Below are 15,864 nucleotides of genomic sequence, written 5' to 3'. Positions count from 1 at the left end.
ACATGAAGGGAAGTTTTGCAGCGTCAGGAACAAAAAGGACAAACGGTAGAGGGGAGAGGATACATAAGAGAATACTTAAGTTTTGTTTTGTTTTGTTTTGTTTTTTTGTGAGGAGATCATCCCTGTGCTAACATCTGCCAATCCTCCTCTTTTTTTGCTGAGGAAGACTGGCCCTGGGCTAACATCTGTGCCCATCTTCCTCCACTTTATATGGGATGCTGCCACAGCATGGCTTGCCAAGCAGTGCGTCGGTGCGCGCCCGGGATCCGAACTGGCGAACCCCGGGCCGCTGCAGCAGAGCATGCGCACTTAACCGCTTGCGCCACCAGGCTGGCCCCCGAGAATACTTAAGTTTTAATTGAATATCACAAGCAAAATTGCGTTTGAAATAATATTTTATTTTGAAAAGCAAGGTAAGATGTCTCCTCTCTGCCTTCAGAATGCAGGTTGAAAATATCAGAGAGTAGAACCGAATTATTTATAGCAATCTGCAAAATACAAATAAGTCTTAAGAGAATTCATTGTGGTGTATCTATTATGTGCCTTGCACAGTGTTGGCACTAAGGATTACATAGTGAACAAAACATCAATTATCCCTGCCCTCGTGGAACTGACAGAATAGTGGGGGAGAAAGAAATGGAACATGTATTAACAAATATGTGAGGATATGAAGGGGAAAGTATAGAATGCTATGCGATCACATGGCAGACATCTAATCCATCTAAGAAGGGAAGTCTTCTTAGAAGAAGTACTGTAGTCCCCACTTATCCATGGGGCATATGTTCCAAGACCCCCAGTGGGTGTCTGAAACCATGGATAGTATCAAGCTCTGAAGTATACTGTTTTTTCTTGTACATACATACCTATGATAAAGTTTAATTTATAAGTGAGGCACAATAAGAGATTAACAACAATAACTAATAAGAAAATAGAACAATTATAACAATATACTGTAATAAAGTTACCATAGTTCTTAGCAACTGCAACATAACGATTTTTTTTCTCTCCTTATTAAGTCGAGAACTTGCACCTTCTCACTTAAAGGAAGCAGTTTACAGCTTCTCTTTGGCATAACCGAATTGCCAGCCTCACTACTCTTGTACTTTGGGGCCATTATTAAGTAAAGTAAGGGTGACTTGAACACTAGCACTGTGATACCATGACAGTCAATCTGATAACCCAGACGGCTACTAAGTGACTAACAGGCCGGTAGCGTGTACAGTGTGGATCCACTGGACAAAGGGATGATTCACATCCCGGCCGGATGGAATGGGTTGGTGCGAGATTCGATCGTGCTACTCAGAACAGCAGGCAATTTAAAACTTATTAATTGTTTATTTCTGGCATATTCCATTTAATATTTTTGGGCCGTGGTTGACTGCAGCAACTGAAACCACAGAAAGTGAAACATGGATAAGGGGGAGACCACTGTAATTTACTGAAGCCAGAAGTATGAATAAGAATTAGCCAAGAGAGTGGTCTTCACTGTAGAGCCATCAGCATGAATGAAGACTTGAAATCAAAAGAGAACATGGCATATTTGAGAAAATTAAAACATTTAGTTTGTCTAGAAGATTGTATGAATACGGGAAAAGGGAATTGTGGAAGTAAAGAATGGATGACAACTTCAGGATAAAAAGGAAAGAAAAAAGATTTGCAGGAAGGGAGCAGGAGCAGGAGGATATTTTGTTTTTTAAAATAGCATATAGTAAGTGGATTTTTTTTTAGTGTTCATTTGTGTGAGTTTTAACACATGTATGGATTCATGTAACCACTACCACAGTCAGAATACAGAACAATTTCTTGACCCCCAAAAAAGCTCATGCTGCCCCCTTGTAGTCCAACCTTCTTCTTACCCCTAATCCCTGGAAACCACTGATCTATTCTCCAACTCTATAGTTTTGTCTTTTCCAAAATGTCTCATAGATGGAATCCTACAGTATGTAACTGTTTGAGACTGGCTTCTTTTACTGACAGTAATCATGTGAGATTTAGCCAAGTCATTGTGTGTTTCAATTGTTCATTCCTTTTTATTGCTGAATAGTATTCCATTATATAGATGTGCCATGGTTTGTTTATCCATTCACCCATTGAAAGACATCTGGGTTGTTTCCCAGTATTTTTTATTATTATTATTATTATTAAGAGACCCACTGCAACCATTCATTTACAGGTTTTTGTGTGAATTTAAGTTCTCATTTCTGTAGGATAAAAATCCCAGAGTGGGAGTTCTGGGTCATATAGTAAGTGTATATTTAGCTTTGTATGAAACAGCCTGGTTTCTCTGTTACAATAAAGTTACTGTAGACCCAAAAAAAAAAAAAAAAAAAAAAAACTGCCGAACTGTTTTCTAGAGTGACTGAACCAATTTGTATCCCTACCAGCAATATCTGCAAATTACCAAATGTTACACTTCCTTTTTAGCATGTGGTACTGTCTGTTTTGTTTCTTTTTAAACTTTTCTAATAGGTACATTTTATCTCGTATGGTTTTACTTTGCATTTCCCTAATGACTAATGTTGTTGAGCATCACATCTTCTTTGATGAATGTCTATTCAAGTGTTTTGTCCATTATTTAGTTTGGTTGTTTATTTTTTTACTCTCGTGTTTTAAGAACTCTTCATATATTCTAGATACATATTTTTTTGTTGGATATGTGATTTGTAAATATTTTCTCCTGATCTTTGGTTTGCCCTTTTATGCTCTTAACAGTGTCTTTCACAGAGCAAAAGAAAGTAATAGATTCTAATATCCCTTATTCAGTCACTGATAGAACAGACAGTCTAAAAATCAGCAAGATATAGATTTTAACAATACAGTCAGCAAACGACTTAATTGATCCATATAAAATACTGTATTCAACAATTTCTCATTGTTTTCAAACATAGAGAATATAATTTCTGACCACAATGCAGTTAAGCTAAAAACAATAACGGAAAGATAACTTCAAAAATCCTCCAAATATTTGGAAATTAAGAAATACACTTCTAAATAAGCCATGGATACAAATACTGTCTTTATTTTTCCTCAACACTCTCTGTGCTTTGCTCTCAGACGCTCAGCTATAAAGAATAACAATTATTTACCCCTGAGTTTGTGGTTAGGATCAGTTGATGAAATAGTAGATACCAAAGTAATCTTGAAAATATAAAATAATTTGAACATATTAAATTAATATCAAGGAACATTGTGGGAGCTAAATTTAAATTTTTGTAAAGAATTTCTGACTTCTTAGAATGGAAAAAGCACTGTCTCTGGAGTAATTGGTGGCCTAATTAAAGTGTCTTAATGTGTTAAATGAATGGTTTGAGGGCTCACTAAACACCTATCATCTTTACTAGAAAAGCAATCAATGAATATTTATTAAACTATGAGAAGAGAATAAAAGAACATAATAGAGCTATAAGATCTCTATGCCATGGATCTGCAAGTTCAATATCTGTTTTATAAGGATGTTAGTATAATGTAAACTCTGTGTTTGCCTAAGAAACTGATTCCTAGTTATCTAAATGTAAATGTAATCACAGAAGGCTTGGCTTCAGGTTTTTAGTTAGGAATAGGATGCTCTAAATTAATCCTAAAACAATTCTTCCCAAGTTTTAGGCTTAATTGTGAATATCTTATTTCCGTAGGTATTTGTAATAATGATGAAGATAATCCTACTGAAAAATAACTTTTGCCCTTCAAAGTTTCAAGAAAAGGAAAGCTTAATGATGCTATTTTGATTATTCATTCATTCAGTGAATATTTATTGAGCACCTTCTATGTTCCAAGTCCTGTTTATAGACACTGTGGATACAGCAGTGAGTAAAGTAGATAAAATCCAACCCTCATGAAGCTTGCATTCTGGTGGGCAAGGCAGACTATAAACAAATAACTGAATACATCAGAGTACATAGTGTGTAATTCTACGGAGGTATAGTTCAGTAGCAGTCAAAATACTAGTCTATACCATATACCAACGGAAGTCAGAAGAGCAGTCACCTCTGGAGCAGTGTTATTAGCTGGGAGGCCCATGAGGGAGCCTTCTGGGATTTTGAAAATGTATATATTGGTTTGTGGTGGTTACATAGAAGTGTATATATGTATGTGTATGCATGCATATAAAATTTTGATTTGTGCATTTTATTATATTTACATTATACTCAATTTTTTAGTAGTTAATTAAATATGTAATATATCAGATAGTGATATATGTTAAGGAGAAAAGTTAAGCTGAGAAAGGGGATTGAGACAACCAAAAATGAGGTGTCAGGGAAGGCCTCACGGAGAAGATGAACAGACCTAAAGGCATCATGCAGATATCTTGGAGGACAATGTACACAGAGGAAACAGCAACGAAAGGCCATGAAATAGTGTGCTTAGCACTTCAAGGAACAGCAAAGAGACCAGTCTGGCTGGTGCAGTGAAAGCTAGGAGGGGAGAGTATTGAGGTCAAGGTGGACCAGGGCTTTATAAGACATTTTAAAGACTGGCTTTTAATTATAAACAAGCCTATTAGGGGGCTTGAGGAGATAAAAGACATGGTGTGATTTACATTTTTAAAGGATAACCATGGCTGCTGTTTTGGGAGTATTCTCTAAGGCCCTAGGGGCAGAGACCAGCTAAGAGACTATTACAGTGATCCAGGTAAGGGATACTGGTGGTTGTAGTAGTTGGGTAGTGAAAAGTAATCAGGTTCTTATATATTTTGAATATGGAAGTGACAGAATTTACTGATGTATTGGCTATCGGATGTGAGAGAAAAAGGATTCAGGAATGATTCCCAAGTTTTTGGCCTGAACAACTAGAAAGGTAGAGTAACTATTCACTAAGTTCGGAAAGACCAGAGGGAAGCAAGTTTGGGAGAGTGGGTCAGGAATTAGTCTTGGAACATGTTAAATTTTATAAGACTTGTACAAATCAAATGAAGAAGGGCAGGCAATTCAGTATCGTCATGGTCCACGTAATGACATTTTGGTCAACAACAGACTGCATATGCAACACTGGTCCCATAAGATTAGTACCGTAGTCTACAGCCATACCACTCTGAATGCGCCTGATCTCGGAAGCTAAGCAAGGTCAGGCCTGGTTAGTACTTGGATGGGAGATTAGTACCATATAGCCTAGGTGTGTAGTAGGCTATACCTTCTAGGTTTGTGTAAGTACACTCTGATGTTCACACAACGACAAAATCGCCTAACGACATATTTCTCTGAACATATCCCTGTCGTTAAGTGACACACAAGTGTATGTGGAACTGGAGTTCAGAGGAGAGATCTGGACTAGAGATATACGTTTGGGAATTGTCAGCTTGCAGATAATGCTTAAAGCTATGAGATGAGTTGAGAGAGCACTGAGGGAACATATCCAGTAGATATTGAAGAGAAGAGGTCCTCAGAGCTGGGATACTTCAAAGTTTAGAGGTGAGAGAAATGAAGAAGAACCTGGAAAGGAAACCAAGAAGATGCAGCCATGTAGATAGAAAGAAAGCTTTTCTTTCTGTTAAAAACACATGGGTGTTTTTGAAGCCAAGTGAATCAGGTATGATCAACTATGTCAAACGAGAACTGACTTAGAAATTTGGAAGTCATTGGTGACCTTGTAAGCGCGGTTTTAGAGTTTTGGAGGTAAGAGCAGAGGCTGTTTAGAGAGTGTTCAAGAAGGACTGTGAGGACAGTAATTTTGAGAGATTTACCTGTACAGGACATAGATAATAATAACAGGAAACACCTATATAACATTTACTAAGTGCCTGACACCTTTCTTAAGGCTTTATATATATTAATCTCATTTAATCCTTACAACAGCCCTGTGAGATAAGAGTATTATCATCTCCACTTTACAGCTGAGGAAAATGAAACAGACAAGTTAAGTATTGACCATATGATATCTATTTCTGTATTTAAGAACCGATTTATAGCTTCTTCCAAGACTTTGTTTTTAACCTGCACATATTTGAAGATTTTTTGACAGACTGGTTAGAATAATCAAATAATTTAAAAACATAATCCCTTGAAACAGAGAAAAGGATCTCTTCTCTCAGAATGGAGCTATATATATGACTTCATCTGTGTCACCTTATAATATTCAGGTCACACAGTGATTTTCCATAATTCTGCTATGTGCTTTCACTCATCATGACCTGTCTAGACACAGCGTTTTTTTGTTCATTTTTCTTTTTGTTTTTTTTTGTATCAGGCATCTTTATGAAAGTATCAGTAGATCATTACTTGTATTCATTTTCACTGAACAATTTGTTTGAGTTCACATATACTGTTAACACCTATGTAAGGCACACATTTTTTTAATCTTTACTGAATGTATATTATGCCTAACTTTATGCCTGACTACATTAAAAATATACAAGAGGAAAAAACATAAAGTAAAGGGTAAAAGAGAAAATAATTTCAACATATATGAAAGAAAAGTTTTTTAATATTCATATTTCTTAAAGAGTTCCCACAAAGGAATAATTTTTAAAAACATGTAATTAAAAATATAGGAAAAACAGATGAGCATTTAACAGGAGCAATACAAATGACCAGTATTATGAAAAATTGCTTATTTTCCCGAATACCCTAAAACATAACAATGAAAACAACAACGAGATACCAGTTTTATCAGATTAGCAAAAATTCAAAGGATTAAAAGTATCCATTTTTGGTCAGAGTATGGAAAGTGGACATTCTGATACGTTGTTGAAATATAACTTGGTATTACCCTTTTGGGTGCAAATATTAATATGAATATAATCTTTGGTCACTTCCATTCCTCAGACTCTATCCTTTAAAATATTTATAGAGATGTTTTAAATAGTGCGTTCAAGGATTTTTATTACAGCATTGTTTGTAATACTGAAAAATTAGAAATACTCTAAATGAATCAACAGAGAAATGATTAAGAAATTGTGATAAATCTATATTTTTGAATACTATGCAGCAGTTAAAATTGATGAATTATCAAGTGTATGTATTGATATGAAAAGATGTCCACAAGATGCTAAGTGTAAAAGAAAAATTGCGGAATAATATATCCCAGTTTTTGTTGATTAAGGAAATTGTGTAGTTATATATAATATGTATTTATATTTTGTATAAAAATAAAGATCTAGAAGAGTATACACCAAAGTGTTAATAGTGGCTGTCTCTGGGGAATGAGGCAGAGAAGGTGAGGAGTGCTCTTCGACTTCTTACTGGATATTTCTGTATTGTTTTGAAAATTTTTTTATAATTACAAATAATTAAGAAAATTATTTTAATAGCTGCCCCATACCACTTAAAATTAATGTTGCTCCCATCTACAACACCATAAGGGTTTGTGTTGTACTCTTAACAAGTGACAATAGAGAGGCTGGAATATTTAAGTAGTATTAGCTAATTAGTTTGTGTATTGAGCAGTGGTCTCCAAAGGAATGGATGTTAGGACAATGTACAGGGGAACGTGAGATGAACAATTGAGGTAGAACATCTATTCATATTCATCCTAAATCTCATCTTTTTACATTCCTATTTTTAACCTATTGTAAAATAAAACAGATGCAAGTATGTCTATCTTAGTGAACGTCTGCAACTACCACCCAGGTCAAGCAGAATTTAGCCATCCATTCCAGAAACCCTCTTTGTACCCTGTCCCAATAACAGCCCCTTCCTACATGGTATCTTTTTTTGGTTTTATCATCCAAGTGTGCCTTCCTAGATACCATGGCTTGGTCTTGCTTTTTGTTTGTTTTAACAAGAGAACTTTAAATTTCTTTTAATCCCTCCTTCCTTTACTCTTCCTTAGAATTTTCTTGTTAAGGAACTGGACCATTTCACTTGTAGTTTCTCAGTCAGGATTTTGCTGATCACATATTCATGGTGCACTTCAACATGTTCTGCTGTCCTGTGTATTTCCTGCAGATTGGCAGCTTGATTTAGAAGCAAGATCAGATTAGAGATTGTGTTCTTTGTTGTGTTCTTTTACCAGGAAGCACATAATGTCCGGTTTTCACTTTTTTTTTTAATGTTAGCAGTCATTAATGCTCAGTGCCTGGATCCTTTAATTCATTGGAGGCTGCAAGATAGAAATATCCTAATTCTGTCTTTTTGTTTTTATTTATTAGCTGGAATAATTTTATAGGGAGTCGCTTCCCTTCTTTTATTATTTGATTACCCAGTAGTACAGTTCATATAGGAAAGGCAGGGAAAGTATTTGATTCTTTCCTTTTATTTGCCCTGTTTTCAAGGTAATGAATTGCTTCCCTGCTGTCCTAAGAAGATATACAAATATATTTTTAAAATAATATCATTATGAATTCATGGATTAAACATTTTTGATAGGTTGCAATATATTATAATTCTTTTCATTATGGAAGCTCAAATTGTACTGTGTCTGGTGAGTGGGAGTCTTCTTTTGGCCCTTAAGTCCTTTTGACATGACGTTTGTAGTCTTTGATATGCTCTCTAGTATTTTAAGATGTTTAGGGCTCATCTTGTCTATTTTCAAGATGCCACAGAACGGCGATCAGCTGTTTCTTCAAGAAGCCCTGGTTTCTTTTGAGGGAAAATGATATTTCAAAATCTCAGTGTGTGTTAAGAATGCTCATTCCTACTGGTTTGTTCATTGTTTCTAGGCCTCTTAAGTGTATAGAGTTGAAATCTATATTTGTTTCTACATATCTATATTGAGATAAACAGAATATTTTGATTCTTAGAAGGTCTCAAGGGATTCTAGAATTAGAATATCCCATAATTAAATATTTGTTTTTATCCCACACTACACTTAAAACAGTAATTCTAATATCACCACATCAATTATTACTGTTAAAATTTTTTTTGTAAATATTACCTTCTTTTCCCTTGATTTTTTTTACAGTTGCTCTAAATTTACATTGTCAGATCATATAGCCACTGCATACTATAATCTCTCCCTTTTGGTCATCATTTAATCTTAGTTCCATAGGTAACAATATATTTAAAGCTCATCACAAGTTTGAAACATAGTCTCTATAGTATGACTGGCTAAGTGTAAGCATATTACCATCGGAAATCAACTAAGAAAGGCTGCACACACTTCTGTGTCCTATAGCTGAACCCAGATGGAGCAGGATTGTAGGATTGGTAGCAGCTAATTACCTTAGCTGCTCCCTACCTGATCATGCTAACAATAATTTGAGAGTTCCCTGTATTTGTTTTATCCATTGTCTCTGAACTTGTGTCTGTTGAATTTACTTCTCTTTCTACCTCCACATGGAACTTTCTCTTTTGTGTGTAGTTTGGGCTGTGGTTTTCTGTAATTTTTTTTCTCCGTAAATCTGATTTTATCCTCTTATGTCTTTCAGATTCCTCAAAATGTCTGGTCCATTGAGTGCATACCTTCAAGTGTTATAGATTGCTTTCAAGTGTTATAGACTCTTTCTATTTTCATATATCTTCTCTGATGTTTTTTATGAGATTGGGAGCAGAAGGAGTAAAAGGAGCATATATTAAGTCTGCCATCTTTTAGGCTCAGTCTGCCATCTTGGTCCAAACTTCTAATTGATGTCCTCTAAAAAATGATTTAAGACTCTGAAAATAGTGTACAGTGGTGCTGATTATTGCTAAACAAAATGAGCAGCTACACAAATTAATAATACACTGTTGTATTTGGCCACTTATTATACATTATCCTACCTAACAGGTTAATATAATAAGACTTTATTTAATTAGAAATTATTGAAACCACATTTTAAAGGGTTTTTTCTAGGGAGACATTTATAAAATCTTGATTATATTTCATCAAGTATTTCTATCTTCTGAGCAAATGAATGATGGGCAGTAAAAGCATTATTGCTATATTAGTTTAACTGTAGAATGTTTCCAATCAAGAAGCAAAACTATTTCAGGGCCGGCCCCGTGGCTTGGCAGTTGAGTGCGCGCGCTCCGCTGCTGGCAGCCCGGGTTCGGATCCCGGGCGTGCACCGACCACCGCTTCTCCAGCCATGCTGAGGCCGCGTCCCACATACAGCAACTAGAAGGATGTGCAGCTATGACATACAACTACCTACTGGGGCTTTGGGGGAAAAATAAATAAATAAAATTATTAAAAAAAAAACCTATTTCAAGGTTGATTAGCATCTGAGAAAACTATTTTAGTTCCATACATTTTCTCAGTAGTGCAGATTAGCTATTCAAGTTGGATCAGTTAGTATGACAACTCTCACTCATTCATCAAAGCACAATTTAAATTTTCTTCTCTGGAGTCTTCCAGCTCTCCAATAATTGTTCCCCACTCTATAATCCCATGATATTTTCATTATGTTAATTATAGGACTTCTCATTATATTGGAAATATTATTGTATTACAGGTTACCCTTCACCAAATGCTGAACTACTCCGTGTTTTATTCACTTTTGCAATCCTAATGCCGTATTTACAAAGTGATTGGATCCTAATAGTTTTAGAAATGGATGAATACTGCCTCATCATTATACAAGATGAGAAGACCTTTGATTTTTTAATCTCAAAGAGTCAGTCCAAGTTATAAACTATGGGAAATCCTGAGATTATTTTTGCTTTAGAGTAATGAATTTTAATAATGCAAAATTTAACTTTGATTTGAAGTATGTCATTTATTTTATGAGGTAAAAATTACCATATGGGTTTGTAAATATGCAATTATGTGCTGCCTTTGAAAATGTCACATTGTTTAGAAAAAAATCTAATCCTGTTTTTTAAATTTATCTTTAACAACTAAAGCCAAGTATTTTAGATTTGTCATTTTCTTTTTTTGAAGGATCAAAGTAACAATGAAATTATGATTGGAGTGATGTCAGGAGGAATTATGATTTATAAGAACAGGGTACGAATGAATACCTTTCCATGGTAAGAACTTATATCAGTACCTTTGCTTTTACCATTATATTACCAAATATAATAATTCATATTAAAGAAATTTGCTGTTGAACTATATTAATGTTGTCATGCAGCTTTATCCCACTTACTTGGAATCTGCTAGAAGATACCAAAATAATTGAATTATTTCAAAAACTGCTTAGCTTATAGAAAATACTACTTTACAAATTTTTATCTTAGAGAATCTCTAAATTTTTACTATAGTATAATAGCTAATATTATCGTGTTTACTCTGTATCTTGCACCATGCTAATTGCTTTAAATACAGTATTTCACTTAAATGCATTCAGTGGGGTGCTAGTTTATTATTTGGAACATGGGCATGATTGCCACCACAAAGACCCCCTATTACAGTGGTTTAAATTGGTGTTAGGAATGTATGTTGGCTCCATGGGGTTTAAAACTCATGTTTCTTTTGTCTGATTACTCTGCTGTCCTTAGCACGTTGTACTTGTCCTCATTGTCCAGGGTGACTCACCCACCATCACTTCTGTCTCCCAGAAAGAGGAAAAAGGAGAAGTAGCATTTGCTACTTCCCTTTAAGGGGATAACTTGAAAATCATAAAAATCACATTGATCATAACTCTTGTGTATATATAGTATAACTAACTCAGGTTTTTTAAAATAAACACAGTGATTTTCTTTAGGGAAAGAAACAAATATAAAAGAAATACATTGTATTAATCTGTTTCTCTTTATATCTCCTAAACGATTTGATCCTGATTTTTATTTAATAAGTGTTTGTAATTAGTCACTTTAACAACAGTTCAATAGAAATATAAATGGCACAAGCAATTATTTTAGAAAATTTGCACAACTTTCTTAAAAAAATAAAGATAAATTACCTAGATAGGTTCACAAAAACATGAACCATAAAATAAAAAATTGATGAAATGAACTTCATCAAAATTATAGTCTTTTGTAAAATATATATTTGATAAAGGACTAATCAAGAATATATAAAGAACTCTTACAGCTCAGTAATAAGAAGACAACCTAATTAAAAAGAACAGGCAAAATATTTGAATAGACACTTAACTGAAGAAGATACACAAATGGCAAATAAGCACATGAAAAGATGCTCAGTCATCATTAAATGCAAATTAAAACCACAGTGAACTATTACTCTACACCCACTAGAATAGCTCCAATTAAAAAGAATAACAATACCAAGTGATGACAAGGAAGCAGAGCACCTAGAAATCTCATACATTGCTGAGGGGAATGCAAACTAGTACACCAACTTTGGAAAACAGTTGGGTAGTTTCTTTAAAGTTAAACCTAGGTCTACCATATAATCTAGCAGTTCTGTTCCTAGACATTTTCCCAAGGGAAATGAAAACATGAGTTCATATAAAGATTTATACACTAATGTTCATAGCTACATTATTCATAATAGCACAAAACAGAATTCCAAATGTTCATCAGTTGATGAAAAGATAAGCAAGTTATGATATATCTACACAATGGAATACTATTCAGCAATAAAAAGAAATGAACTAGTGATACACTAAACCCTATAGATGACTCTACTCTCAAAACATTATGTTAAGTATAAGAAGCCAGACACAAAAGACTACATACTCATTGTTTCTATGTATATGAAATTCTAGAAAACATAAATTATAGAGACAGCAGACCGGTGGTTGCCAGGGACTGAAAGTGGAAAGAGGTGATTGATGGCACCAAGGGAACATTTTGAGGTGATTCAAATGTTACTTGGTAATATTTGTGGGTGGTAGTTACACAACTGAATACATTTGTCAAAACTCATTGAATTGTTCACCTAAAATCGGTATACAGTCATGGTGCACATAATGACATTTCGGTCATGACGAACAACATACACAACAGTGGTCCCATAAGATTTGTACCAAATAGCCTAGGTGAGTAGTAGGCTGTACCATCTAGGTTCGTGTAAGTACTCGATGATGTTCACACCATGATGAAATCGCCTAAAGACACATTTCTCAGAATGTATCCCTGTCATTTAAGCAAGGCATAACAGTATTTCATTGTGTATTTAAATTATACCTCTGCAAAGCTCATAAAAGAAAACTAGAGATCATTTAGCGTTTCCTCGCACATCTTAAATGGTTCCTATATAATTCAAATTGTGGTATGTTCAGGGGGGAATATAAAACAATTCAAGACATGGTCCCTGCCTATGAGGGGACACACAAAAATTAATTGTAAAACACAAGAAAATTTATAATTAAATGCTTCAGAGAAGATAATTATCATTGTTGATTTCTTAATAGTAAATGTGCATCTTTGATTTTAATTTATGATTTTACTAAAGACAATTTTTAAAAATACTTCATTTTACTTTTTATTAATTTTACATTTTATATAAATATGAAAATCAGAAATAAATTCTTTTCAGATGATGTGGGTTAAATTAACACAATGATCTAAATTTTTCTATGTTTTCAAATTTCTATATTGTATACATATTTCTTTTTTATAATAAGTTAAGGATTCTAGAAGAGTTTTTGACAAATTACTTTTAAATAGGCAAACTCCTTGAAAGACTAAAGGAACAAAAACAAATGAAGAAGAAATAGAAAACTTGAAAACTCCTATATCAATTAAAGAAATCAATTTATAATTAAAAACCTTTCAGTCATTAGAACTCGTGTCCCAAATTGCTTCACTTGCAAATTCTATCAAACATTTAAGATAACAGTAATACCAATCTTACCTAAGTTTATTTATTTATTTATTGTATTTTTTATTTTTTATTTATTTATTTTTTTTGTGAGGAAGATCAGCCCTGAGCTAACATCCATGCTAATCCTCCTCTTTTTTTTTTTGCTGAGGAAGACCAGCTCTGAGCTAACATCTATTGCCAGTCCTCCTTTTTTTTTCTCCCCAAAGCCCCAGTAGATAGTTGTATGTCATAGTTGCACATCCTTCTAGTTGCTGTATGTGGGACGCAGCCTCAGCATGGCCGGAGAAGTGGTGCATCGGTGCGCGCCCGGGATCCGAACCCGGGCTGCCAGTAGTGGAGCGCGCGCACTTAACCGCTAAGCCACAGGGCCGGCCCTAAGGTTTTTTAGAAAATAAATGAGGAAGGAACATATTCCAGCTAATTATTACCTTGATTCTAACACCAAAGACTTCACAAGAAAACTAGTTACTCATGAACATAGATGCAGAAATCCTTAATAAAACTTTACCAAGTTGATTCCAACAATATATAAAAATGATAATTCATTATAACCAAATAGGGGTTATTCCAGGAATATAAAGTAGCCTTAACATCTGAAAATCAATAAGTGTAATTAACTTTGTTATTATAATAGTGGAGAAAAACCATATGATTGTTTCAATAGATGCAGTAAAAGAATTTGACAAAATTAAACATCCATTTGGGATAAAAAAATGTTTAACTTAACTAAATATATATATAAAAGGGTGCTCTCCCATTCTGATTCAGGACCTTACAGAAAATCTTCTGCTAGTGTTATACTAAATGCTGAAAGTTGCAATGCTTTTTGTGTAAGTTCAGGAACAAGTATGCTTATTCTCCCTATTTCTCTTCAGCTTTGTTCCAGAGGTCCTAACCAGTGTATTACAGCAGGAAAAAAGAAATAAAAGGCAAAAGAGTGGAAAGAAAGAAGAAAAACTTCTTTATTTGTAGATATGAATGCATATGTAGATTGACTGAAAATAAAGGAATGAAAAGGATATACCATGTAAATACATGGAAATAGTAATCAAAAGAAGGCTAGTGTGGCTATATTAATGTGTACAATGGTCCAACCAATTTGGAAAACTGTTTTGTAGTTTCTTATAAAGTTAAACATACACCTACCATATGACTGAGCCATTGTATTCCTAAATATTTACACAAGAGAAATTAAAGCAAATGTGTATATAAAGATTTGCACAGAAATATGTTCATATCATCTTTATTTGTAATAGCCAAAAATTAGAAAAAGCTTAAAATGTCCATTATGAAGTGAGTAGATAAACCAATTGTGATATATCCATAGAATGGAATACTCCTCACTAAGAAAGAGGAAGGGATTACTGAAAAACACAGCAATATGGATGAATCTCTAAATAATTAAGCTGAGTGAAAGACAGATGAAGAAGAGTACAATACTGTATGATTCCATGCATGTAAATTCTAGAAAATGCAAGCTAATCTGTGGTGATGGAAAGCTGATGAGTTGTTACCTGGGTGGGGTGGGATGGGGTGAGTAAGGGAGACTACAGAGTGGCAAAAGGAATCTTTTGGGTATGATGGACATAGTCACTCTCTTGATTGTGATGATGATTGAAAAACTGTATACATATAAATGTCAAACTTATCAAATTGTACACTTTAAATATGTGCAGTTTGTTTAATGTCAAATTATACCTAAGGGCCGGCCCCGTGGCTTAGCGGTTAAGTGCGGACGCTCGGCTGCTGGCAGTCCGCGTTCGGATCCCGGGCACGCACCGATGCACCGCTTCTCCAGCCATGCTGAGGCAGTGTCCCACATACAGCAGCTAGAAGGATGTGCAGCTATGACATACAACTATCTACTGGGGCTTTGGGGGAAAAAAAATAAATAAAATTATTTAAAAAAAAAATTATACTTAAAATAGTTTTCAGAAGAGGAGGGAAATAAACACAATAATGATAAAGGTAACCATTAAAGCAATAGGAAATGGTTATATAATTGCTGTTGCAGTAGAAACACAGAAAACTTGGGACAAATAGCAAAAAATATTATGGTAGAGATAAACACAAATATGTCAGTTATTACTAAAATTGTAAATGTATTGAACCTTAAAATTAAAAGACAAACTGCATTTTTATACAAATTTATTAATGTATGTATCATTTATATACCATACATTCACCTATTAAAGTGTAAAAATAATAGTTTTTAGTTTACTTACAGAGTACATCACCACCATAATCTAATTCTGAAACGTTTTCATTACCCCAAAAAGAAAACTTATAACCATTAGGAGTCATTCCCCATCCCCTCCTCTGCCTCCCACCCACCCC

The 15,864-nt window shown here is 34.3% G+C and overlaps 1 protein-coding gene across 8 annotated transcripts in view; it reads left to right on the top strand.

Moving 5' to 3' along the window:
• PTPN4 (protein tyrosine phosphatase non-receptor type 4) overlaps positions 1 to 15,864 on the top strand; it is a 214,022-nt gene that overhangs the window by 122,409 nt on the left and 75,749 nt on the right. For all 8 annotated transcript variants that reach the window (XM_004423902.3, XM_014782471.2, XM_087435053.1 and 5 more), the window contains one exon: positions 10,735 to 10,823. In XM_004423902.3, the coding sequence (XP_004423959.2) occupies positions 10,735 to 10,823 (89 nt within the window). The remainder of the gene's footprint in view (positions 1 to 10,734; positions 10,824 to 15,864) is intronic.

This window comes from Ceratotherium simum, chromosome 9 (assembly GCF_057802395.1).
Source record: "Ceratotherium simum simum isolate JZ-2026a chromosome 9, ASM5780239v1, whole genome shotgun sequence".
NCBI classification, from domain to species: domain Eukaryota; kingdom Metazoa; phylum Chordata; class Mammalia; order Perissodactyla; family Rhinocerotidae; genus Ceratotherium; species Ceratotherium simum.
The sequence above is the reverse complement of the archived record's forward strand: the minus strand, read 5'-3'. Positions and strand labels throughout refer to the sequence as shown.